The 27,384-nt window shown below is 45.7% G+C and overlaps 1 protein-coding gene and 1 long non-coding RNA gene across 3 annotated transcripts in view; both read left to right on the top strand.

Annotated features, from left to right (window-relative positions):
* Nucleotides 1–3,099: 3,099 nt before the first annotated feature.
* The window catches only part of LOC140428546 (uncharacterized), a 461,056-nt gene continuing 436,771 nt past the window's right edge, over nucleotides 3,100–27,384 (top strand). For both annotated transcript variants that reach the window (XR_011948811.1, XR_011948812.1), the window contains exons 1-2: nucleotides 3,100–3,374; nucleotides 21,202–21,255. This is a non-coding gene — a long non-coding RNA (uncharacterized lncRNA). The remainder of the gene's footprint in view (nucleotides 3,375–21,201; nucleotides 21,256–27,384) is intronic.
* Nucleotides 6,244–8,374, top strand: LOC140428545 (transcription factor MafB-like). The gene has a single exon (XM_072515145.1). The coding sequence runs from the start codon at nucleotides 7,040–7,042 to the stop codon at nucleotides 7,955–7,957; it is 918 nt and encodes a 305-aa protein (XP_072371246.1). The 5' UTR covers nucleotides 6,244–7,039; the 3' UTR covers nucleotides 7,958–8,374.

The following is a 27,384-nucleotide window of genomic DNA, read 5'->3' as shown; positions in this document are numbered from 1 at the left end:
CAATCATCATTTCAAAGGTCGGATTTAGGGACATTAGTTTCAACACGGCTGTACCGTCCCCGACAGCCAGGAATTTCCTGCGGTAAAATCTATAAGTCCCCCGTCCCTGTCCCTTTGTTATTCTGGCGCCCGTTTGCCTGTGTTATTACTGAAGAGAAAGGTCACCAACTCACGGGGTTCCAGCAAAATCTACTTCTTTTTTTTTTAACATCCCAATTTAAATCCAAGTTGTTTTTTTAAATTTCGTCAGCCAGGATGAAAGTCTAGAAAAGTAACATAAAAATCATAGCGGATATTTGTTCGAAATGATTTGCCTACTTTTTCAAAAGGAATCTAAAGAGTAAAAACTGACCGTGTATTTCTGCCTCTGATAGCTGATTATTTGATTTGGGGGTTGGAGTGTCTCAATTTAAACATCGATTGTTCGGGGTTGGGATGGAGTAACAACAAATGGTCCTTTGTTAAAATTGGCCCTGATTGATATTATTATACACCACTCCTCAGCAATATACACCACACCTCAGCAATATACACCACACCTCAGCAATATACACCACACCTCAGCAATATACACCACACCTCAGCAATATACACCACACTTCAGCAGTATACACCACTCCTCAGCAATATACACCACACCTCAGCAATATACACCACACCTCAGCAATATACACCACACTTCAGCAGTATACACCACTCCTCAGCAATATACACCACACCTAAGCAACATACATCACACTTCAGCAATATACATTACACCTCAGCAATATACAATACACCTCAGCAATATACACTACACCTCAGCAATATACACCACACCTCAGCAATATACAATACACCTCAGCAATATACACTACACCTCAGCAGTATACACCACATTTCAGCACTATACACCACACTTCAGCAGTATACACCACTCCTCAGCAATATACACCACACTTCAGCAGTATACACCACACCTCAGCAATATACACCACACTTCAGCAGTATACACCACTCCTCAGCAATATACACCACACCTAAGCAACATACATCACACTTCAGCAATATACATTACACCTCAGCAATATACAATACACCTCAGCAATATACACTACACCTCAGCAATATACACCACACCTCAGCAATATACAATACACCTCAGCAATATACACTACACCTCAGCAGTATACACCACATTTCAGCACTATACACTACATCTCAGCAATATACACCACACCTCAGCAGTATACACCACACCTCAGCAATATACACCACATCTCAGCAGTATATTTCACACCTCAGCAATATACACCACACCTCAGCAGTACACACCACACTTCAGCAATATACACCACATCTCAGCAATATACACCACTCCTCAGCAATATACACCACATCTCAGCAATATACACCACATCTCAGCAGCATACATCACATCTCAGCAATATATAATACACCTCAGCAATATACACCACACCTCAGCAATATACACCACGCCTCAGCAGTGTACACCACACCTCAGCAATATACACCACACTTCAGCAATATAGAGGCTTTAGCGAGGGTGCGGAAGAGATTTACCAGGATGTTGCCTGATATGGAGGGCATTAGCTATGAGGAGCGGTTAAATAAACTCGGTTTGTTCTCACTGGAACGACGGAGGTTGAGGGGCGACCTGATAGAGGTCTACAAAATTATGAGAGGCATAAACAGAGTGGGCAGTCATGGACTTTTTCCCAGGGTAGAGGAGTCAATTATTAGGGGGCATAGGTTTAAGGTGCGAGGGGCAAGGTTTTGAGGCGATGTACGAGGCATGTTTTTTACACAGAGGGCAGTGGGTGCCTGGAACTCGCTGCCGGAGGCGGTGGTGGAAGCAGGGACGATAGTGACATTTAAGGGCATCTTGACAAGTACATGAATAGGATGTGAATAGAGGGATACGGACCCAGGAAGTGTAGAAGATTTTAGTTTAGACGGCGGCATGGTCGGCACAGGCTTGGAGGGCCGAAGGGCCTGTTCCTGTGCTGTACCTTTCTTTGTTCTTTGTATACACCACGCCTCAGCAATATACACCACACTTCAGCAGTATATACCACACCTCAGCAATATCCGCCACACCTCGCCAATGCCATCTTTTCTAACTGTGGGGATAGTGTTCGAAACTTCTTTTTTTGTCGCTCTCGAGTTAGGTGTTTCCAGCTCTCCGGGGTCCGTGGTGAAACCGACTATTTATTTCTGGATATCTACCAGGGACTCGCCGCCGAACGAGAAAGATCCCCCCCCCCCCCCCCCCCCCCCACACACACTTCAATAAATGTCCCGCTATTCACGCCAAAAAGAGCGGGGGGGGGGGGGGGGATGCGGATGGGGAGCAGGTTGGAAGTTTCGAAGTACCAAGACAGCACACTGGGATGCTGCGGATACCTTGGATTTTCATCAGAGGTTGTGTTATAATTATATCCTGATTTGATTTATAAAGCACACACATAGAGGGAGAGAACAAGTCAAAACGATACATGCCGGCTGGGATTTGGAGGAGAGGGGGTGGGGGTGGGGGGGGGGGGCGGGGGTCCTGATCAAGGATACAACTCAATGCGCGGGAGGGAAAACTGGGAATTCGATTGTATAATATATCCACAGGGTAGAGCTGATATCGCCAACACAATTAAATGTCCAGAAATCTGGCTGGAGTGGCCCCTGTAGATATTGATGGTTGGACAATCTAAATCTCGTTTGTTCAAAATTTCTGCATATCTGTATCTATAAATATAGTTGGATGGTTGACAGAAAAGGTAATTGTAGATGGTTCACAGACAACCTGTAACTATTTGAAATGAGTAACGCGGATAACTGTGATGGGTGCAGTCTTGCTGTAAGGGGTCAGTAGTTAATGCGGAGGGAGGTATAACCAGGTCTTGGAGAGCTGAATCATATTTCTGGAGATAGACAACGCGCTGGACGCAAACAACTGTTTGCTGTCGGAGTGTCCAACAGTGTTTAGAATGACGTTCGGTATGAGTGACTGATTATCAAGTCTTGATTTTGCGCCAATTTGAAAAGCAAAATGTGCAGCGGTGCTCTGCCCCGCTGGAACTGGCTGTGGTGTTTTTTTCTCCAAACTGGATTTCTGCAGGAGTAGCTGCGGGGCTGTGCTGAAAACCCGAACGGGTTCTTGCCCCCGCGCTTCGCTGGTGTCGCTTGACTGCTTTTCTCTCTCGCGTTTGCTGCTCTGGTTCCATCCCCCCTGTGCTCTGATCTGAACACACGGGGTCGCACTTTGTAAGAGCTTGCTCTGTGAGTGAGTGTACATCCCAGACCAGTCATCGACGAATCCGTATAGAGTTGCAACGAAGTATGATGCATTTGTACAAGGACCCAGCAGCCAATCGCTGGTTTGATTGTTTTTTTTTGGGGGGGGGGGGCACTTTAATTTACAATAAATATTGCACAAAGGGGTGAAGCTGCCTTCTATATTTTACTGCCAGTGTCTTGGGAAAGGGTGGGGGTGGGACAGAGGTTAATAATCTGTTAACGATGGAGAAGAGTATCGATCCACTGTGATGCAAAGTAACGATTTTCTCCGAAGCTAAATTATAAAGTACATTTTAAGAATGGTGTCAAGTTGTTTACATTAACTGCATGCCAGCGCGGGGGAGATGTCATGGATTTGATTGTCTGAGTTTAGATATTCATTTGCAATTATTACAGGCCCTTGCATTTTAACCTCAGCAGAACGCGCTGCTTTCGACCTTTGCTTTAAACAACTTTTGAACGCCCGGTTCCTCCCACCCTCTCTCTCGCAGAGCAAACACTGCACTTGGCTTCAGGACAGCGAGGCTGTGAGCAGGAGCGATCTGGCTCACTTTAATCTCCACGCTGTCACTGGCTTCGGCTAGTCCCGATTCGAACGTCCTGTCACAGCTCAAAGTTTACACTAATCCAAAAAAAAACGCTGAGAGGATTGTGGAGGATGTTAGGGAGAGAGGGAAATGCAGGAGAGAGAGGCAGAGAGAAGTAACCAAATATGGGAGAGTAAGACAGGCAAAGAGAAAGAGAAAGGCAACGATTAAAATAACAAACAGGGAGATCAAGAAAGACAAATAGAGGAACGCAAACAGAGAAAGACAGGAAGAATTGAGGTAGAGAGGTACCAGTGGTGGAGAAAGATAAAAAGCAGAGAGAAAGACAGGAAAAGCCCGCTGAAATGAAAATCGCTTCTTGTCACAAGTAGGCTTCAAATGAAGTTACTGTGAAAAGCCCCTAGTCGCCACATTCCGGCGCCTGTTTGGGGAGGCTGGTATGGGAATTGAACCGTGCTGCTGGCCTGCCTTGGGCTGCTTTGAAAGCCAGCGATTTAGCCCTGTGCTCAACCAGCCCCTTGGCCAGAAAAGCACACATTCTGTCAGCAATGTGAAACAAGTGCGGAAAGGGGAGAGGGAAACGTGTCTGAGCCAGGAATCAAAGTGACGATTGGAAGATCTCGGGGTGTAGCGGGCACAGGAGCCAGGAGCCTCTGGGAAAAGATGGCTTGTTGGATGGAAGCTGTGGGACAGGAGTCTTTATAAATGGATGCGGAGGGGATTGGGTGGAGGGGAACCTCACTCAGGTCATTGGCTGCGAAGGGGTGAATGGAATGGCAAACTGCCTCTGGGTAAGGACTGGGGGGTGGTCAAAGCCTCTGGGTGTGGGTTGAGGCGGGGAGAAGCCTCTGCATATCGGCTGGAGTGGGTTGTTCTGTATATGGGGTGGGGGAGGGGGGAGGAGCCTTGGTGTATGGGCTGGTGCATGAGGCTCGATATGTCCAAAGAATCCATCCAATCCCCAAAGTGCAGAAGGAGGCAATTCAGCCCATCGAATCTGCACCGACCCTCTGAAAGAGCTCCCTACCTATGCCCACTCCCCTGTCCTACCCCCGTAACCTCATTTAATCTGCACATCTGTATATGGCTTTGGGGGGTTGGAGGAGGATCCTATGTGTATGGGCTGGGCAGGAGGCCCTGTATATGGTCTGGGGGCGAGGAGGCTCTGTATATGGTGGGGGCGAGGAGACTCTGTATATGGGCTGTGGGAGGCGGCTCTGTATATGGTCTGGGGGCGAGTAGGCTCTGTATATGGGCTGCTGGAGGAGGCTCTGTATATGGTCTGGGGGCGAGGAGGCTCTGTATATGGGCTGCGGGAGGCGGCTCTATATATGGGCTGCGGGAGGTGACTCTGTATATGGTCTGGGGGCGAGTAGGCTCTGTATATGGTCTGGGGGCGAGGAGGCTCTGTATATGGTCTGGGGGCGAGGCGGCTCTGTATATGGGCTGCGGGAGGCGGCTCTGTATATGGGCTGCGGGAGGCGGCTCTGTATATGGGCTGCGGGAGGCAGCTCTGTATATGGTCTGGGGGCGAGGCGGCTCTGTATATGGGCTGCGGGAGGCGGCTCTGTATATGGGCTGCGGGAGGTGGCTCTGTATATGGGCTGCGGGAGGCAGCTCTGTATATGGTCTGGGGGCGAGTAGGCTCTGTATATGGTCTGGGCGTGAGGAGGCTCTGTATATGGGCTGCGGGAGGCGGCTCTGTATATGGGATGGGGGAGCAAAGTTCTGTATATGGGCTGGGGGGAGGGGAAGTTCTGTATATTGGCTGGGGGTGTAGGGGGCTCTGTATATGAAATGGAAAAAAAATGAAATGAAAATCGCTTCTTGTCACAAGTAGGCTTCGAATGAAGTTACTGTGAAAAGCCCCTAGTCGCCACATTCCAGCGCGTGTTCGGGGAGGCTGGTACGGGAATTGAACCCGCGCTGCTGGCCTGCCTTGGTCTGCTTTCAAAGCCAGCTATTTAGCCCTGTGCTCAACCAGCCCCTTTTCTATGAGGTGAGGAAAAGGCTCTGTCTCTGCCTGTTGTGCATGTCACTGTACATAACTTTGGGCTGCGCTGGGGGGGGGGGGGGGGGGCGATATGAGCCCCTGTCTGTGGGCTGGGGAAGGGGACAGAAGCCTGTGTAAATGTCTCGAGCCTGTCTCTCTGGGCTGGCCCAAAGGCAGGATTGGCAGCAGTCGGGCTGCCCAGCTGATTGTCAGCTGATTGGCTCTAATTGTCAAACTCCACTTCCCTTGTTTCTATCCTATTATGCTAATTCCTCGGTGTGGAGGCGCTGATTGGCGAGGGGGGGTGGCGTGAGCCCCGCCTCCAGGGGAGGGGGGGTGACGTGTGCCCGGGGGGGGGGGGGGTTGTCCATACTGATTTTTAAAAAAAGGGGAGATTTGCAATCTGTGCTAAAAGGTGCCTGATCAGCAGCAGATTGGCTGTGGGTGATTTTTTTAAAATTTATTTTCCCCACGCCCCCCCCTTCTCCTCCTCCTCCTCCTCCTGCAGAGAGGCAAAGCTGAGCCCGGCGGAGCAGCGACAGTAAAACCTCCTGCCTTTTTTGCAAACAGGCAGCTTCTCCCATTTCTACTTCATCTCGGTGCGGGGAGAGGAGCTCTTCTAACTTGCACCGTGGGCTCCAGCAGCGTTTCAGGGGCAAACCCCCCCCCCGCTTCCAAAGGGACACTTTCTGCCTCTTGCCCTGGCTTCCTTCCCCCTTCTTTTTTAGGAAGGGGGTGTTGCTGTTTTTAAAAAAAAATTGAATGTTGATCCCCCTTTTTTGGGGAGGGGGCGATTCTTCGCTTCAAGAGCGGCTGATTTCTTCATGTCAAGCCCCTGGCGACTTTGAGAGGGGATCGCTCCGTTGGTGACAAGGAAGCCAGAGAGAGAGAGAGGGAGAAGCGAAAGAGAGAGAGTCGAGTGCCTCCCTCCCTCCCATGCACTGTGCCATTGGAAGAAGTTTCACTTGAACTCAGAGCCACCCGTGCAAAGAGGCCGAAGGGGGTGGCGGGGGTGCTGGTGGTGGGGTGGGGGGGGTGGGGGGGGGGGGGGGAGAGGAGGAGGGAAGGAGACGATCAAGGACTATCTGTACAAACCCGGGGCGAGCGGCAGAAAGACGATAAACGGCAGCAGCGAGGACATCCAGGAAGAAAAGAGGGACTTTAAAGTGTCAGCGACGTTACAAGAAGCGACACCCAAAAAGCAATGACTACAGAGCTGGCTATTAATACAGAGTTGCCAGCCAGCCCGCTTGCCATGGAGTATGTCAATGATTTTGACCTGATGAAATTCGACGTGAAGAAGGAGCCCCTGGGGATTGACCGTTCCGGGAGGCACTGCAACCGGCTGCAGCCCACGGGCTCGGTGTCCTCCACCCCGATCAGCACCCCCTGCAGCTCGGTGCCTTCCTCGCCCAGTTTCAGCCCCACCGAGCAGAAGACTCACCTGGAAGACCTGTACTGGATGACTACCAACTACCAGCAGCTGAACCCGGAGGCTTTGAACTTCACACCGGAGGACGCGGTGGAAGCCCTCATTGGCAGCACCCACGCCGTGCAGCAGCTGCAGGGCTACGATGGCTACCGGGGCCACCATCACCACCACCACCACCACCCCCACCCGTACGCCGGGTTGCCCCCCGACGAGCTGGCCAACCCCGGCGCCCACCACCAGCACCACGGCCACCACCAGCAGCACAGCTCGCCCGCCTCCTCCACCTCGTCCGGCTCCCAGCAGGTCCAGAGCTCGCCCCACCACCAGAGCCTGCACGCCGAGGACCGGTTCTCCGACGATCAGCTGGTCAGCATGTCGGTGCGGGAGCTGAACCGGCACCTGCGCGGCTTCACCAAGGACGACGTGATCCGCCTGAAGCAGAAACGGCGGACCCTGAAGAACCGGGGCTACGCTCAGTCCTGCAGGTACAAGCGGGTGCAGCAGAAGCACCTGCTGGAGAACGAGAAGACGCAGCTCATTCAGCAGGTCGAGCAGCTCAAGCAAGAGGTGTCTCGGCTGATGAGGGAGCGAGACGCCTACAAACTCAAGTGTGAGAAACTCGCCAGCAATGGCTTCAGAGAGGCTGGTTCCACCAGTGACAGCCCACCATCTCCAGATTTCTTCATGTGAGTCCCCCAAGCGCCTGCCATCCATCATCTATAACACCCCATCCATATGCCTGCTTGAGAATTGTTAGAGAGAGAGAGAGCGAAAGAGCGAGAGAAAGAGATAATTACCTGCAACATACCCCATCCATGTATTGCCTGTGTTGGTTATATAGTGAAACAGACAAAAAAAACTGCATTTAAAACCCCCCCCACAAAAAATCAATCCTGCATGCTGGACATGTATGGTCATTTCTATTTTGTACCAGTTTATTTTCCATTCGGCATGGCGTTGATGTCTAGTTTGTGTTATTTGGAAGCAGTTATCATAGAATAGTTGAACTTTCTACTGTTAATGTGCAGTCCTCGGTTTTTCAGCTTGTAAATAAATGCAACCAGACTGTCCATATGCACTGAACCATTTCAGCAGGCTGTGTTTTTTTTTTTAAAAATAAACCTTTTCGCGGGGAGGGGGAGGGGGGTCGTGTGGGGGGGGGGGGGGGGGATACATTTGTTGTGGAGAAGGAAAGTTGAGGGCAATTTTCCGCTTTACCAGAAACCAACATTGTAACTTCAGCGCATCTTCTTTCTTTGTCGTTTTGGTTATTTTTTTTTTGCTGCAGATTTTTTTTTGTAGAAAAAAGGAGACGGACAGATCTCAAGTTATATCAATATTAGCAACAATCTTGTTTTTTTTTTGTTTGTGCCATTAATGTGTTAATTATACCTGGCGCTACCCAATGGGCGGCGATTGCTTCAGAATTTAGCAGATTTAAGACTACGGCACTTTTTTTTGGAAAAACTAGTTTTTTTTTTGGATACTCCAGTTGTAAACTGTTATCACACAGTAGGAAGCTGTATTTGTTTTATAAATGCGGTTAATTTCCTAAATCCCTGCCAATCGGGAGAGAGAGTGAGGTCAAGTTTCGATTCTGTATGTTTTAAGTCCAATGCGTGCTCATAAGATACACAGTCGCTGTAGTGAGAATGTTTTAAAGTTTAAAAAAATATATAAATCTGAGATTGAAACTATTTTTTTATTACTGACAGTGTATTACTGACTCCGTTAGCTAAAATGGTCAGCTAAAGTCTTCTTTTACACCAAAGTGATGTTTTACAATGTACACTTTTAAAATTCTAGATAGTATGCATTCTCTTTTTTTTTCTCTGTCGTGCAAGGTCAGTGTGTCAGAAGCACTGACAAGAGTTAACCAAAATGAAAACTCTCTGTGTAACTTGCCCACTGCTGAGCGATGCAAACAGCGTCTGAACCTGAATCTTTTTTTAAAATCATTCATGAACTGTGTCAAGTTAAAACATTTGTTAAGTTAAACTGGTCGGCGCGACAACATTTGCGCGTCTTCACTTTTGAAACAAATACTGTCATAAAGGGTGATTTTGTTTGCTGGAGGCGGGAAGAGAAAGAGAAAAAAATTGACTGTAGTGACTGAAACAACCTCATTCAGATTCATTAACTACTCACAAAAAATGCTCCCATAAATTCTGAAGAGATCATAAGCAAAGAGCTTATGGGAATGACAATGTCTTTCAATTATCTGTTTCGATCTGGAGTATTGTAGTGTTATCCAAAAAAAAGAAATGGTTTCTGTCTTTTCTCTTTTGTTCTGTGAAGACTGTTTTTTTTTCTATTATATGCTTATTAAAGTCATTCAAATGCCATTTATTTTGACATATGCTTCTCCGATGTCTTTTATTCTCACGCCACTTAATCCTTTTTCTTTGTTTTTGCTCATTATTGAAAAATAAATTCAAGTGTGCAAAAAAAGTCAAGCGGCGCAGTCAGTGTGTTACATAATACACAATTTCAAATCAGTTTTATGACTGTAACATACCTTTGTGTGTTATCTCCACTCCTGTTACCATTATCACTCTGGGTGCCTACACCCCTAACATACCGTTGGCACTCCAGGTCTGCTCTGACAGTATGCCAAGAATTATACTTTTAATTCCCACAGCAATAGCAGCTTTGTTTTTTTCACGTCATTGGGAATATCATTGCCTTTACTCTGTAACACATTAGATACATTTGCCGGTGTAAAACCAGGTACTTAGGAACAGAATTCAAATTTTGAATTTGGGATTATTTTTATGCATTAAGTGGGCACAGTTACTGGTTGAGCGTTATTTTGCTGATTTTTTAAAAAACTGCATTCTGTGCCAGTTATTGCATGCTAGCTTGGAAAAGCTTGAGAGGAATATTGTTTGTGGGAACTGCCAGTGTATATTAATGTCCTCATATGCATGCATTGAATGAAACAGTGGGGCTAATTGAACAACAGTAATAAGAAAATAGAAAGAAAAGCCCCTTGGTATGTTCAGCATGCTGTATTCTGTTTGAATACTGTGTGGATGGAAAGTTTTCAGAGGCCGGAATTCGTTTATGTAGGAGGTGTTCATGCCATATCAGGAGACGTTATGAATTTTAATTTTCATTATGAAATGGACGTTTCTAACGGTGACAACAGTGAAGGTTATTCCCTTTTCCTTGTACTTAGCAGAGTGCCAATAAAGCATATTGTCTTTAATCAAAATCCAAATGCAAAAAAAAAGGATAGGTGGTTAATGTGCAACATCACTGTGGCGCTTTTCTTTGTTAACATTCTCATGTTGCCATCCAGTTGCTCTGTTTGCAACAACTGTAAACTTCATGTATTTGGTACCATTTCAAGGTTATGGCAAAGAGACGTGGACCTCTTTAATATGTAATGCTGTAAATTGGATGAAATTCACATTGTAGGCAGCAATTCAGCAGGATGCATTGATCGTAGCAGAAATCTGAGAAAGGTGGCAAATAGCTGATGCTTCAGAAAGTGAGCATTTAAACCCAGCCTTTGCAAATTTGCTCAACATACATCTTGAATTTAAAAAAAAAGAAATGGGTGATTTAAACTGCGTCGGCAGGTAGGTGCGTAGGCTATTCATAAAATAATTTTGCAGAAACATTCCAGGATGTAAACTGATATACTGGAATTTAAATATCGACGCATCTAAGGCCAACTTAATAAAAAACACATAGACATTTAGCTCGTGGTGAATATCTAGCTATGGTGAAATTATTTTTATCCTGCTTTCATAATCCATCTGGTGCACAAACCACAGAGTTTAAAGACATGAAAGTGAGCGGAATAGAAAAGGAAAAAAAAGAGAAGTTGTCAATTTGGGAGATTGAGCATTTTGGAGTCTCAAACCAGTGGGTGTATGAATTGCTGTGATATTTAACAGAGTACATCAGTTCCCTCAGCTAGTGTTGTTGTGAAGTAACCGTTTCCAGCTGTTTGGGGCTGAGTTTTCAGCACATTGTCTGCTCGACTTGCTGTAGCGAGCTGGTTGGTTACTAGTGTTTGACACTGAAGGGTCAGGACATCTCTTCAGGAGTTGCTGGTGTCAAATTACTGATCCTAGATACACGGGATCATTCGGCGGAGATAATGTTTGGCCCTGGCAAGAAGAGGCTCACTCCCCCGGTGCAAAACGTTCAGGGCTGACACTGAGAGCTGGAGGTAGAGAGCGCTGCTAATGACGGAATCACACTTTTACCAATGTAAAATGATTTCTTTATTCAAAAATAAAGACCGCCACAGAAATTGCAAAATAGTGGATGCTTTCTTTGGGCCAAATCGTTTAAATAATAGGGAAGCGAAACAAAGAGAGAAAAAAAGGCTGAAGTCAAAAAGCCACCACAGCAGAATAGCTGACACTGCAGCAGTTAAGGCAATTTACAACAATGTTTTACCGTACTGATAATTTGCCTTTAATAAAATTTAACTATGCACAAATAGTATGAAATTGAAAGCACTGTTTCACATTAAAACTGATTACAAGAATTAATTATTTAAAAGTAAGGCCTACAATAATTCTGGTCATATTGCAAGCCTGTCCTCTTAAAAGATGCGCCATTTCAATTAATGTTGTTTTGTTGATTTTTAGGACAGTGCAACCATCCACTGGCACACAACAATATGTCTTTGAACATGATTCCTCCAGATCATGAAATTTAAATATTATTTTTGCAGACCTCTTCTTAGTTTTGAATAAGAGAAAGTGACATCGATCTGCAATGTTGTACATGCAAAATGTATTTTGCAGAAGAAAAAAACTGCTGCTTACAATGCAAACAAAACCCAAACCATGAGGAGATGCCTGAACCCGTTATTATCATTGATAGGAAGTACCATTCGATAAAGGCAGTCGAACTGGAGATCAGGGGGGAGAGCAGGTTGATTTACACGCAATACGTAAAATTGTAGTGTCACCCTCAAATATCCTTTTGAGGGGCAAACGCTCAGTTTAGCATGCAGAGATTCAAATGACCAGGGCTGTTGCAATGTGTCTTAAGTCCTTTATTTTATGTAGCTAACCAAACAGTTCCATCAGTGCATGTGGGGATACTACCCACACAGCCTTGGTACACTCTGCAAAGCTTGCACAGCATCATTTCTGCGACATTGTCCCGCGATTAGGAACATCAACACGAATAATGACAAACGAGTGTCACAGAGTTTAAATGCCAAAATAGTTATTTAATAGTTCTGGTATAAATATGAAAAGCTGACGCTTTGAAACTCCATTTGTTGTTGAAGGACATGTTGTTTGTTGAATAATCATTTGGAAGTTTCAGGTAAAAATGCCTTGTGCATTGTCTAGCGGGAAATACTGCACAGAGCATTCACCGCATGCAGTAAACACAGCAGAGGCCCGCATGTTTACTAAAACAGAACAATAACTCACACACCGATTTATTTCCCACCATCTCCCCCTTATTTTATTGACAGTTAAGATGACAGATAAAGGGGAATAATAATAATCTTTATTAGTGTCACAAGTAGGCTTACATTAACACCGCAATGAAGTACTGTGAAAATCCCCTAGTCACCGCACTCCGGCACCTGTTTCGGTACACTGAGGGAGTATTCAGAATGTCCAATTCACCTAACTTTCCAGACTTTGTGGGAGGGAACTGGAGCACCCGGAAGAAACCCAGGCAGACACGGGGAGGACTTGCAGAGTCCGCATTGACCAAAGCCGGGAATCGAACCCGGGTCCCTGGCGCTCTGAAGCAACAGTGCTAACCACTGTGCTGCCCTTAATATTGTGCTCTTCGCGTCTGCCGCATTGTGTATGTAAGAACAGCTACAGGATAATTTTCTGCACACAAGCCTTTGCTGGATCTTTTAAAATCAGAGAATAGAATCATAGAATTCCTACAGTGCAGAAGGAGGCCATTCGGCCCATCGAGTCTGCATCAGTCCTTGCTCTGTTACAGCATCCTACCTAGGCCTAATCCCCTGCTCCTATCCCCGTAACCCTACCTAACCTTTGGCCAATATTAGCATGGACAATTCACTGAACCTGCACATCTTTGCATTGTGGGAGGAAACTGGAGCACCCGGAGGAAACCCACGCCGACATGGGGAGAAAGTGCAAATTCCACACAGACCCTCCACGCAGATTGACCTTGCAGGGCCAATCTAAAATAGTGCTAAACGGGAACACCCATCATTGCTAACATCACCTGCGAAACTTGAAAGGGTAGTGCAAGCAAATTCAATCATCGTTTTCAACAGGGAATTGGATATAGACATGACAAATAAAGTAGGAAGAGGAAAACTGCCATTTAACCCCTCCAGCATGTTCCATCATTCAGTGAGATCATTGTTGATCTGCAATAGAACTGCAGAAACCCACCTTTCACTCATCTTAAGGCTAACAATCTCAGTTTTAAAATGAATAATTAATCGAGCCTCAATTGCCATTTGCGGAAGAGAATTCCAAATCTTTCCCACCCTTTGTGTGAAGAAGTATTTTTTAGTTTAACTCCTGAAAGGTCTGGTTCTAATATTTAGACTCCCGAAGAACTAGCAGAAATCAGCTCTCCCAATTTACCCAATCAGATCCCCTTAACACTGTAAGTTGAAACCTTTGATCAAATCATCCCTTAACCTTGTAAACTTAAATGACAGGACAATGGGGGAAGAATTCATGCCTGGGTCTGATTAGCTCTATTGAGGAGCTGGTAGAGACGCAATGGGCCTTCCACCTGTGCTGTGCCCACAATTTATAAAAAATGATATGCTGATCCTTGCCGATGTGAAGATTGATAGTCATTTTATGTCACATTTGTTATTTTGCTGTGCCCTCCGCTGTTAGTATATGTACACCCTGTGTTTTATTGTAGACGATGAGTAGGGCAAGTTATTTTGCTTTTTGCAGCAAGAAACGCACTAATGCTCAAGTTCACTCAGCGACTGGCATTCTTACCGCCTTTGGGACATTGCAGTCATTGCACAGACCACTGTGCAGTAAGGCCACGAACATCGAAATTCCCAGGGTTTGTTATGGGACATTGCACCGGATCAAATCACTTGTCCTAATAGTGAGCGTGATTTGACATTCTGATTATTGTAACACGGCAGCATAAAGCCTTTCTGTGGGACTCTGGTCATATTAAGTTCCTGCTAACTACTGCCTTCGACTGCACAAAGTGATTTGCGCACATTTTTGATGCATTCCGAATTCAAGCAGCTGGGCCTCCCCTCTGCCACACCACCACAGCCACCCCCCACCTCCCCACCCCCTCCCCACCCCACACCACCCCCACCCACCACCACTTCACCCAGAAAGGAAGTATTAATTTTCTTTCTGAGCCGCCATGCAATGCTGCATTCATGTAAAACAATCTCTTAAGTCTTGCTCAAACACTGCATTCACCACAAATTCACCGGATAAGATCATTAATGGCATTTTTAAAAATGAGCACACGGGTTCGCTTTTCCGTACTCGCTGCGGAAAAAACAGAAAGTATCAATTACTTCAGTCTGATTTGATAACAATACTGTAATTATTCCGTCATTATTGTATTGGTCCTCGGCAGTTTAGCATGTTGCAAAAAGGGTCAAACTGCCAGGAATGAATGCCCTATTATCAGGTGACTACTACAACACTCAAAACTCATCGTCATGCCAGCTGTTTTTATAAAATGTAGTCTTGGGAGGTGGGTGTCACTCACAGGGCCAGCATTTCTGGACCATTATTAAATGCCCTTGACAAGGTGTTCATGAAGCCGTCTCTTCTTGAACCCTTAAAATGAGACAGTAAGCAGAAAGGAGGTTGCTACAGCTTGAAAATCTATGATGAGAGCAGAACAGGGCCTCAATGTATTTAACCGCACAAAGCACCGGCTTGGTGGGGGGGACGGGGGGGGGGGGGGGGGGGGGGACGACATTTGGGGCACAATTATAAAAGTGGGATCTTTTTCAAATCAGCCTAATGGCGCTAGCTCACCTGCCATCCTCATGGGGTTGGAAGTGGGAGTGATCAGAGAGAAGTCCACAGATTAAAGCTGATAACATTTTGCTTTAGTTAGTTTGTTGTTCCATGGGAGGTGCAACTGACTCATCACAGTAAGCAACAGAAAGGACAGTTATCTTTGCCTTATTAAAAAAAAAACTTACAACTTTGTAACAGACTGTGTCTTTCAGCAAGATGACAGGTCACATTTGAATTGGGCCAAGAAACATGTTTTAATAAGAGACAGTAAATGGTGGCTTGAAAGCAAAGTGGAACAGAGTTCTTGTTTTTGGCTGTTAAGATGACACCATGTACAATTCACACAGATTGCTTTTTGAGATTTGAGTAGATAACAGCGTCCAATTTCAATGCAGTTGAAGGATTGGGTGGTGCTCTGAGCTAACTCGCTGCCTTTAACTGGTGGAATAAGAGTCTATTCATAATGTAATATAGAATCTCAGCTGAGTTTCTTGTGGATGCCAATTTGGATCAGAAAACTGTCCACAATTAAGCACTAATTGGCAAAACTGCTCACAGAGGAGGCCGCAGAGATGCCTGTTGTGGGAATGAAATGCCACACATATGCAGTTGGAGATGTTCGTTGAAGCAAAAGTACAGGCAGGTATTTGGGCCAGGGTAGACAGGCAAAACATTGGGTTAATTACTGCCCATTTGTTTGGCACCCAAGAGTGCCTAGAGAGCTCCAAATGGCATCTGGAGTGTGCACCCATACTTATGGGTTTTGTAAGGTGCAATGAAGAGTCCATAGCAACACATTGACTATTATGTACAACTCCAGTAGTTCGCTACTGGGTCTTCTCTAGTCGGTGCCTGACTGGCCGATTCTATTTACCCAAGGACACATGAATCTCGTTAACCTTATCGGTGGGGGAGCTCATATTCTCCAAGCTACACTGGGTAATGGATCATCCCTACCCTGTAAGACCCATGCAGGATATAACAATGGGGAAATGCAATCCAAATGCCATATTGCTGAAGGTGCATTAAGAGGTTGCTGGACACGTGGAGCAGAGGAAGATCATGCCGTCAATCAGAACACAGCGCCACACAATGATGCCAGTGCTGCCATTTTACCAAGTTAACAGACTCGCTTTACCTTGCACAGCTGGCCAACATTCAGCTGCAGGAAGGGACGCCAAACAATGCTATTTAAAAGCTACTTTTAAGTTACTTGCTGGTTGTTGCCTTGTTTTACCCCTTCCATAGTTATTTCAAATGGGAAAAGTCCACAGGAAGTGGTATGGCAGATGCCGAAGGACTTTAGCTCACATCAAGTCTTCTGCACAAACCAGTTGCTTCCAGACCTGGGTGCACTAATAGCTGTACCCTTGGAATACAGCGTGACTTGGAAAATGAACAGAGGTCATGCAAGAGGAGGAGGGGCGTGGGGGGAAAGGGCTCTAAATAGGCGCTGACAATTGCCCAGCTGTTCAGGGAACAATTTGAATCTCAGTTAGGAACAACGTATGAAATGCTTACATTTCAGTAGGGACATCCTCACTGCCACTGCCTGTAGCCTCATCTTCAACCTTGGTGCAGGCCAGGACCACATTGTCTGTGGATGTGTAGGTGACCATGGCAATTATCATTTATCTGTCTGGCACCTTATATAGGTTGGAGCTGGAGATATTGGCAACACCTTACAGCAAGCCATCCACTGTTGTGTATGGGAAGTCACCAAGACTTTCTACCCGATGAGAGCTAACTGCATTTCATTCCCTCTTGCGGGAGGCAAGCACACAGCTTTGCTAGCATTTCAGGCTTCCCCATGACGTAAGCCTCCTTTGACTCCAGACAAATAGTTTAATAGATGCCACATGCTAACTCTGCTTTATCCAGGAGTTGAAAGTGATTTCACTCCCTCAACATGGCTGGTGGACAACCATGTGCAACATTTGGGCAGGTCAATGCATGGTATTCCGGTAGCAGACATGATGCCATTATTCTGTGGTATTCTCTTGTGCCAGTTGAATTTGAGCTACCATGGCAAACCAATGATTGACGATGGCTAATGAATTAAGTGCAACACTCACCCACAAATGGGTAGTATATATATAAAATGAAAATCGAATCATGCTGCCACACACCAAATGATAGAGCAGACCATTGACGTGCTGAACCAGAACTTCCATTTCTTGGACTACTCTTGGGGATCCCTGCAGTACTTGGCAGAGCAGTCTCTCTAAACTCTCGGTGGTCAGCTGCATGGTGCACGACTTTGGCATCATGAGGCGACAGCGCTTGCCAACAGCTTGAAGGAGAAAAACTAAGGAGGATAGGAAAAAGAGGACGATTGGAGAAGGTAACCTGGACAATCCCTGTCCACAAGGACTGTTCACAAAGAGCTCATCCGATGCAAGACTAGCAACTAGCAATCCCAGTTCCCCATTCCCCACTTTACCTTCCCTTTGGACACACTGTAAAATCAAAACAAAATTATCATTCCAAATTAAATTTATAAAATCATGCCTTAATGTATACATAAATCAGCTAATCACCATTGGACATTCCATCAGTTCCTGTCTTCTCTGAGCCTTTTTCTGGCCTAATGCACCTCAGGAGTGCCAGCCCAGCGGCTGCAGAATGGTTGCTGAAAAGCTGTTGACTTTCCCTGGTGGAGTCTGCAGATGGCTTTGGAGGATGGCCTTGAGCTCTGGGCCTAGATTGCCAGGCTGTGGACTGCACCATGAGCGGCAGCCGTCTGGGCTGACTAGCTGGCACAGGCAATATAAGGGCACGCGTGGAATCTCAGTGGTGGGAGCACGAATACTGACTTCCAGAGTTGGCAAGGGCATGTGGAACCCCTGCCACTCACACTCAGCAATCCTAGTCATTTGTTGGGGGACAGATTGCTGAACTGCTGTGACACCTGACAAGCCCCTTTACTCACTGAAGCCATGGGGCATGATGGCAGCCAGTTACCTTTATAGGGGCAGACGGTGGCATTGTGGTAATGTCACGGGTCTAGTGATCTAGAGGCCCAGACTAACGCTCTGGGTCAAATACCACCAGGGCAGTTTGTGAAATTTAAATTCCATCAATTAAAAAAAAAACTGAAATATATTTTTAAAGTAAAATTAGAGTACCCAATTATTTTTTGTTCCAATTAAGGGGCAATTTAGTATGGCCAATTCATCTACCCTGCACATCTTTTTGGGTTGTGGGGGTGAGACCCACGCAGACACAGGGAAAATGTGCAAACTCCACATTGACAGTGACCCGGGGCCAGGATCGAACCCAGGTCCTCGGCGCCATGAGGCAGCAGGGCTACACACTGCGCCATCGTGCTGCCCAAAAACCTGAAACATAAAGCTATTCTCAGTAATGGTGTATTTGGTTGACCAACGTCCTTTAGGGAAGGAAATCTGCCATCCTCACCTGGCCTGGCCTACATGTGATTTGAGATTCGCAATAATGTGATTGACTCTTACCTACGCCTCTGAAATGGCCGAGCAAGCCATTCTGTTCAAGGGAAGTTAGAGATCGACAAGAAATCTGGCCTCGCCAATGACCACCCACAACCCGTGGGAGAATTAAAGAAAAACCTTACATGATAGTGGTCTCAGCTTCCAGTGCAACATTTTCACACTTTCGGCGTTGCAGTAATGGAAACTGCAAAATCAGCGACCAGAAGTTGTACTTTGGTTGGAGCAACATATGTTCGAATAGAATTGGACACATCTCCGTGCTAGAAATCTGGATTTCAAGCTCTGTGTAAATCTGTACCAGTTAATGCTAAACTCCTCCTTGACATTAATTGCATGCTTCCAAATGCACCAATCGCTTTGTTGTGCAGTTGCCTGTCCTTTTGCAGCCTGCCCTGTTGAAGTGCTCAGCTGAACAGTACTGCAGTCCTCTGGCAAGCTGCTACCCTTGGCCAATACTCTGCCTGCAGTCCACTCATACCCAATGTCCCACCATGTGCATTACCCGCCTCTAATTAAGTGTTCGTGCCTGACCGGTGACAGCAAGTGTAAAGCCATGTGACAAAGAGCTGTGTTTTCATCTCTTCCTGGTGTCCCTGCACTGTCTGGTCAACCTACACCCTTTCGCTGTCTGATAGGGAAAAGTACGAAGTCTTACAACACCAGGTTAAAGTCCAACAGGTTTGTTTCGATGTCACTAGCTTTCGGAGCGCTGCTCCTTCTTCACCTGAGGAAGGAGCAGCGCTCCGAAAGCTAGTGACATCGAAACAAACCTGTTGGACTTTAACCTGGTGTTGTAAGACTTCGTACTGTGCTCACCCCAGTCCAACGCCGGCATCTCCACATCATGATAGGGAAAAGGCACAGGAATACGGTAGTGGTAAGTTGGGGAGGAAGGAATGTGCTGAAAGAAAAATGTGCATGCTTACACCTTGTGCACTTTATAGCTCAGAAAAGGATTGGGGATGAAGAGGAGATGGGGTGTGAGAAGGAGAAGTAGGTATGAGAATACCATCATCTTCAATGCTTTCAGCTCCACTGCTGGCACCACCTCAGCAATGTGTATCCCAAAAATGGTTCACTTCATAGAATCATAGAATCCCTACAGTGCAGAAGGAGGCCATTCGGCCCATTGAGTATGCACCGACCCTCTGAGAGAGCACCCGACCAGAATCCACGCCCCCGACCTAGCCCCATAACCCAGTTACCCCAGTTAACCTTATGGACAATAAGGGGCAATTTAGCATGACCAACCCACCTAACCTGCATATCTTTGGACTGTGGGAGGAAACCAAAGCACTCAGAGGAAACCCACACAGATACGGGGAAAACGTACAAACTCTACACAGTCACCCAAGGGGGGAATTGAACCCAGGCCCCTGGCACTATGTGGCAGCAGTGCTAACCACTGTGCCACCATATCGTCCCGTTCATCTCCTACATGGACATATAGGTGTGCCGGGCCACCTCTGTTTAGTTCATGTTGCCTTTGGCTTGAATGTTTAGCTGATGTGGTTGTCATGATTGTATAGCTGGCAGTGTGTGCAAGCTGTAAGCTGTGTGTTTGCGATCCATGCAGCAGTATTGTGTTTGTGAGGATGAGGCGAAGGAATGAGACCTGATTGATGGAGACCATTGGTAGGTGAGTGATGGGAATGGTTGGAGCAGTGTTCGAGTTAGTTGTGCAGTTGGTAGGATATGGCATTTGAAGATGCATTTGCTGACCTTGACCAGTCAAGTGAGGTCATTGCACTTCTTGCGGCACTTTCATCAGGGTCATTGGGCTACACTGCTGGCATTGGCCTCCAGCGTTATCTGCACCTTTTGCCTTTTGGAATGCCTCCTAGTCCCCTGTTATAAGGGGCATCCCTCCTACTTTTCATTTCCTCCACCAAAGCCTCCAGTGCAGTGCTCAAAAACGTTGGAGTCAACTCTCTCCCACAATATACCACTCCTCGCTGATTCCCAGCTCAGATTCACTTCCTATACGATAGCCAAAATGCATGTCCTCTTTAAAAGATGCAGGCTAGCTTTAGGTCATGCTGGGAAGCTACAATTTTAGCCCCCCTACTCATGCAATGTGCTGGCTGAATGCTGGAATAATTGAAATGAACAGACAACATAAAATGAGAATGCCACTTGTATGGTACTGATAAATTGTGCATCGCACTCCTGCACCCATTTTGGGGCAATATCCAAAATAATCCCCGAGGAGTTTTACACCATAGCTGGTTTGTCATTGCCGAGCCAGGGGTGCTTGATGCAGGGAAAGCAGAAGATTTAAAACATTTTAAATAGCTTAATTGACACTAAACTCAGGCCTAACTGAAGAAGTGCACAGGCTGTTTAACATGTTGCGCACTTTCAACCTCTGGTATACTGGCCCAATTGACTATTCTCAGTTTATTAACACTAATGCATTGATTCATTGATTGGTGTATTCCATTATCCATTTGTCCGATCACCAGTAATAAATGTAATCTACCTTTTGATTTTATATCTTACGTTTACACAGATTCCCAATGAAATGCACCAGAAAACAACCACTGCGCTCCATGCCCCACACAAGGTAAAATTATTTTTATTTGCTTTGGAATTGGGTAATTTAATGTTCCTGGAGTAATTTCAGAATATATATATTTTTTAAAGTAACGGTTGTCTTCTGTACAGAAAAGAGGAGCATTAAAAAATCATTTCAAGTGGGGATAAATATATGCAGCCTTTCATGTTTTCACAACACTGCGTTGTGACAGATTCTCAATGTAAAGGAGCTGGTCTTCGCTAACGAGCACTATCTCGTATAAAATGAATGCATTATTATATTAAAAGGCAAGACAGATCAAACAGGTTAAGCAGTGCTTTTACAAGTTAAAAGGTCTCAATTTAAACAGATCAATAAATGCAGATACTGAGGTGAGGCAATAAAATTCACCAGTATCGATTTGCCTGCAGATACCAACCAGAAAGCGATTTTGTGCGGAGAATGGTTTCTACTCACATCTCTCAATCAAACACAAATTGTATTCGGGCACTTTTGAATAGCTTATCCCCCATTCGATGAAAGCAGTTGATGGATGGCAAGAAAACTATAATCTGGGGGTAACAAAACGGGCATTAGTTGAATGATAAGGGGTAGCAAGGGGCAGCAGTGGTCAGCACTGCTGCCTCACAGCTCCAGGGACTCGGGTTTAATTCTGGCTTCGAGTGACTGTGTGGAGTTTGTCCGTGTCTGTGTGAGTTTCCTCCGGGTGCTCCGGTTTCCTCCCACAGTCCAAAGATTTTTTCATTAAATTTTAGAGTATCCAATTATTATTTTATTTTCCAATTAAGGGGCAATGGCCAATCCACCTAACCTGCACATCTTTGGGTTGTGGGGGTGAACCCCACGCAGACACGGGGAGAATGTGCAAACCCCACACGGACAGTGACCCAGGGCCGGGATTTGAACCCGGGTCCTCAGCGCCGCAGTCGCAGTCCCAGTACTAACCACTGCACCGCGTGCCCGCCCCCCCCCAGTCCAAAGATATGGTGTTTAGGTAATTGGCTGTGATCAATTGCTCCTTAGTGCCCAAAAAAGGTTAGACAGGGTTACTTGGTTAAGGGAATAGGGTGGGGCCCTGACCCTAGGTAGGGTAGCCTTTCAGAGGGTCAGTGCAGACTTGATGGGCCGAATGGCCCTGTTCTGATTCTATGAAAGTTCAGCTCTGTCTTGACACTAATAGATCAACACTGGGCTCTAACACAGAAGCAACGATAATAGCGTGATTACCAACATTTCAGGTGAGTCTTGGGCACACAGGGCACCAGACTTGCTGGAGATCACCAACATCTATCTGAAGGAGAAACTGAAGGAGCAAGCACATTGGTCAGATGATTAAGGACGAGGAGCTTAGGAGAAGTTTGAGGATCTGCAGTGAGAGGCTTTCTGAATTGTGTTAAAAGGCAGCAAGGAGGGGGAACATTTTGAGTCCTCCCTATGCCTGGAATTGTTCTTTCCATGAATTTAACTGCCAATTACCTAAACACCATATCTTTGGACTGCTGAATCTTCTGTGAAAGGGTCATTTGTCTGCCGAATTCTCTTTCCCAGAGAGTAGTGGAGCCTGCCTGGATCATTGAATGTTTTTAAGACTGGGTCAGATAGATTCTTGATTGACAGGATTCAGGGGGTACGAATGGCCCTGTTGTGATTCTATAAAATAACAGATTCAGTTTTGGCTATTTGTTAAAAAAGCTAATTGCAAAAATGATTGTGTGGCTGTACAGATTCCTTCTTCATTGAACAGAGCAATGATTAAAGTCGTCAATGGTTCAGAGTTTCAACCTTTGCAACAGGGTAAGGGTTAGGGTCTGTGCATTGTTTTATGGGTTATTTGATGTGATGTCAGTGTGTGATGTCAATTGGTGGCCATACGCTTATTAAGGTGACATGGGGACAGAGGGAGGAATCTGTGTCCATTTTGAAAACAGTTATAGAAGTTATTGAGCTCAACGTTAATAGGTTTATGTGCACACACACACAAATATGGAATACTGACTGGATCTCCACATTGAGCAAATGCAATGGAAAATGTTTCAGTAAAATAAGACGGGCAACTGCAATTACAAAGAATTCAGGCAAAGCGCAATCCAGAAAATGTGCAATTTGTCGCTCCTAATTTCCATTTCCCTTCATTCCTGTGGGTCAAAATGCAGCTGACTTTTTTTTTACATATACTGAAGGCGCACACCGAAAAAAAATATGCTGAAAATAACTCTGAATGTCATCTGATTTAACGATGCAATTGTTAATTTTATGAGAACATTGAAAAATCCGATCCTCTTGCATTAAAGCTTGAATAAATTCATGAGCTTTCCGGATTCTGCATATTTCGCAGACAGGCCCACATCCATCCTGTTGTCGGCAAAGGCAACTGCAGTTAAATAAATCTGAACAGGCAAAAAACAAACCGTAAGAGGTAGCTCGGAGGTTTAACTCTGTGAGGGCAACTGTTCTATTTCAGCTCCATGTTATTAACTGCAGAGCAGAAGATTCTCTCCCCTCCCCCCCCCCCCCCCCCCCCCCCCCACACACCCAATCTGTTTTCCAGCTGATTCTTCAAATGCCATGGTCGAAGCAATTAAATGTTTTTTCAATCCATCATGAGAAATTTGGAGAGATTTTAGGTGAGAAGAGAAGCTCATAGATCTCAGTCGGTTGAGAGGGTTTTTCGGGGTAGTTTTACAAGCAACGGTGAAGTTTACTGATGAGATCTAGAATAATACCCAGAAACAGCAATGCTATGTTGGCTGTGGATGGAAGCTGCCAGTTCTGACCCACGTTTATGGCAATTATACTTGGTATTTATGCCATGTTGCAGTTTTTGCACTCATGTTAACGGCCTTACCCCGTGACCTGTAAGTTCAGCTCTGTCTTGACACTAATAGATCAACACTGGGCCCTAACACAGAAGCAACGATAATAGCATGATTACCAACATTTCAGGCGAGTCTTGGGCACACAGGGCACAAGACTTGCTGGAGATCACCAACATCTATCTGAAGGAGAAACTGTAGGAGCAAGCACATTGATCAGATGATTAAGGACAAGGAGCTTAGGAGAAGTTTGAAGATCTGCAGTGAGAGGCTTTCTGAATTGTGTTAAAAGGCAGCAAGGAGAGGGAACATTTTGAGTCCTCGCTATGCCTGGAATTGTTCTTTCCATGAATTTAACTGCTGAATCTTCTGTCAAAGGGTCATTCGTCTGCGGAATTCTCTTTCCCCGAGAGTAGTGAAACCTGGATCATTGAATGTTTTTAAGGCTGGGTCAGATAGATTCTTGATTGACAGGATTCAGGGGGTATGCGTAAAAGTAGAGTTGAGGCCATAATCGGATCCGTCTTTACCTCTTCAAAGGCAATCTATAGCTCGTAAGGCACCCAGGGTAGTCTTCAGGAAGCAAAAAGGTGCAAAAACAATCTTTGTCACTGTTTGTTTTGCATGCTAGGTAGTTATATTTACCATGTGTTTTTCACTCATGCTTTCACCTATTTGGCAATTGAAGGATAGTTCATTCCACATTTTCTTTTCCATTTCGAGAAACATTTCCTGAGCTGATGCCAGGTACTCGAGGGGTAGAGATGACATTGACTCTGTTGGTGATATCTTGCTTTCTTCTTCCTGGTGTAAGGATCAAAGAGTGGAGCAGCAGGGTTAATGCCTGCACTAAGCAATGCTGACCAGTATCTCTCTTACCAGAGTCGAGTAGCAGAAGCTGCTGGAAATGTGCGCCTGATTGGGTAGCATTTGAAGAGAGAGAGTTGTCCTTCTGTACATACCTATCCTTTTGGAGTTCTATTTTGGACCTCTGACCTTTACTTTTTGCTTCTGGCTTCCACAGATATTGATAGCAAAGGTTTGGCCTCTCTACCCATTGGAGTTTAGAAGAACGAGAGGTGTTCTGATTGATAAAATCCTGAGCGGACTTGACAATGTAGATACATAGAAGATAGGAGCAGGAGGATGCCTTTTGGCCCTTCGAGCCTGCTCCGCCATTTATCACGTTCATGGCTGACCATCCAACTCAATAGCCTAATCCTGCTTTGTCCCCATAACCTTTGATCCCATTCGCCCCAAGTGCTATATCTAGCTGCCTCATGAATATACGTTTTAGCATCAATAGATGCTGGGAGGATGTTTCCCCTTATGGAAGGGAATAGAACAAGGGGACACTTTGAAAATAAAGGGGGCGGGATTCTCTGCCCCGCCCCGCCACATTTCTGCTTCACCCCGACGGCGAGATGCTCCGTTACACCGGCCGGTCAATGGGGTTTCCCATTCTGGGGCAGCCCCACGCCGTCGGGAAACCCCCGGACTGCTGGCAAAACGGAGCATCCCGCCGGCGGAGAATCCAGCCCAAGGTCTTCCACTTAAGACGGAAATTAGGAGAATATCTTTCTCTCAGAGGGTCATTCGTCTGCGGAATTCTGTTTCCCAGAGAGCAGTGGAGCCTGGATCATTGAATATATATTTTTTTAAATTTAGTGCACCCAATTCATTTCTTACAATTCAGGTGGAATTTAGCGTGGCCAGTCCACCTATCCTGCACGTCTTTGGGTTGTGGGGGCGAAACCCACGCAAACACAGGGAGAATGTGCAAACTCTACACGGAGAGTGACCCAGAGCCGGGATCAAACCTGGGACCTGGGCGCCGTGAGACAGCAGTGCTAACCACTGGGCCACCGAGCTGTCCCCATCATTTATTTTTTTTAAGGCTGAGTCAGATAGATCTTTGATTGACAGGATTCAGGGGGTATGCGCGGAAGTAGAGTTGAGGCCATAATCAGATCAGTCCTTACCTTACCAAATGGCGAAGCAGGCTCGAGGGGCCTAATGGTTGTTTCTAATTCATAGGTTCGTATCTATGATTGCATGTACTTTTATATTGATTAAACTGAGTTTCCTGGATAATTTCAAAGCCATCCAGAAATTAAGCAATTCATGTAGTTTGTGTACCAGTTCATTTTTCAGTGAAGTCAAACGTCCATGTAGCACTGAATTGCTAACCTTGCAGGAAGAATTCTGTCAATATAAGCCCTTGGGGCACCTGGAAAATTGGCCAATTGTGAGAAGCAAGGACTTAGCCAGTCATTGAACATATTGGCTCATTTATTACCACAGCAGGAGCAACAGGATTTCATTGCCAAAGATTTCGACACTGGTGTTCAACCAACTGTCTTAATAAGTCAAAAAATTTTAAATAATTATTGTATTTATGAAACAGCCTTCTTGATCTCACGACATCCCAAAGGACTTCCAACCAATGGAAGTCCTTTGATGTGTAATCACTGATGTTAAATTGGAAAATGCGGCAGCCAATTCGTGCCCAGCAGTGAGATAATGACCACATAATCTGCTTTAGCTGTTGTTGGCTGAGGAAGAAATATTGGCTGGGATATTAGGGACTCCACTGTTTCCCTTTGAATAAACAATACGTTCTTCTATATCCACCTGAGAAGGTAGACAGGACCTCAATTTACGTTGATAACCTGTAACCATTAGACACTCCACTTTCTGTTGTTGTTTTGCGAGAACGCCCTCCAGGTTCCATTCTGTCCCTTATATTTTGTCTGACAGCAGGTTTGTGAACCCATATTTTTGTCACCGCGCAGCAAGTCAAATAATTTATGCTTAGAAATATGGCCAGCAGCGGGAGAACTGTAACTGCTGTCAGCTGCACTCCTCTGGGATGAAGATATGTATTCAATTGACATTGGGTTGACGATCTGCAATTATGTTAATTCAGCCTGAACACATGATGGGGCTCAACATCGCTGCTGAACTAGTTCACTCTTGTCTCTGAGTCAGTGGTTTGTGGATTAAAGTCTCACTCCACTTGCCTGGATGAGTGCGGCTCCAACAACACTCAAGAAATTTGACATAGAACATAGAACATTACAGCACAGAACAGGCCCTTCGGCCCTCGATGTTGTGCTGAGCATTGTCCGAAACCAAGATCAAGCTATCCCACTCGCTGTCATTCTGGTGTGCTCCATGTGCCTATCCAATAACCGCTTGAAAGTTCCTAAAGTGTCCGACTCCACTATCATCATCCAGCACAAGGCAACATACTTGACTGGCACCCCATTGGGTGATTCTGTGGCCTTGGGTGACTGTCTGTGTGGAGTTTGCATGTTCTCCCCATGTCTGCATGGTTTTC

The sequence above is a fragment of the Scyliorhinus torazame genome, chromosome 8 (assembly GCF_047496885.1).
Source record: "Scyliorhinus torazame isolate Kashiwa2021f chromosome 8, sScyTor2.1, whole genome shotgun sequence".
In the NCBI taxonomy this organism is placed as follows: Eukaryota; Metazoa; Chordata; class Chondrichthyes; order Carcharhiniformes; family Scyliorhinidae; genus Scyliorhinus; species Scyliorhinus torazame.
This window is presented reverse-complemented; position numbering and strand designations above follow the sequence as displayed.

Coding starts and splice junctions, on each gene's coding strand:
- LOC140428545 (XM_072515145.1), top strand. CDS start 7,040: ATGACTACAGAGCTGGCTATTAATACAGAGTTGCCAGCCAGCCCGCTT.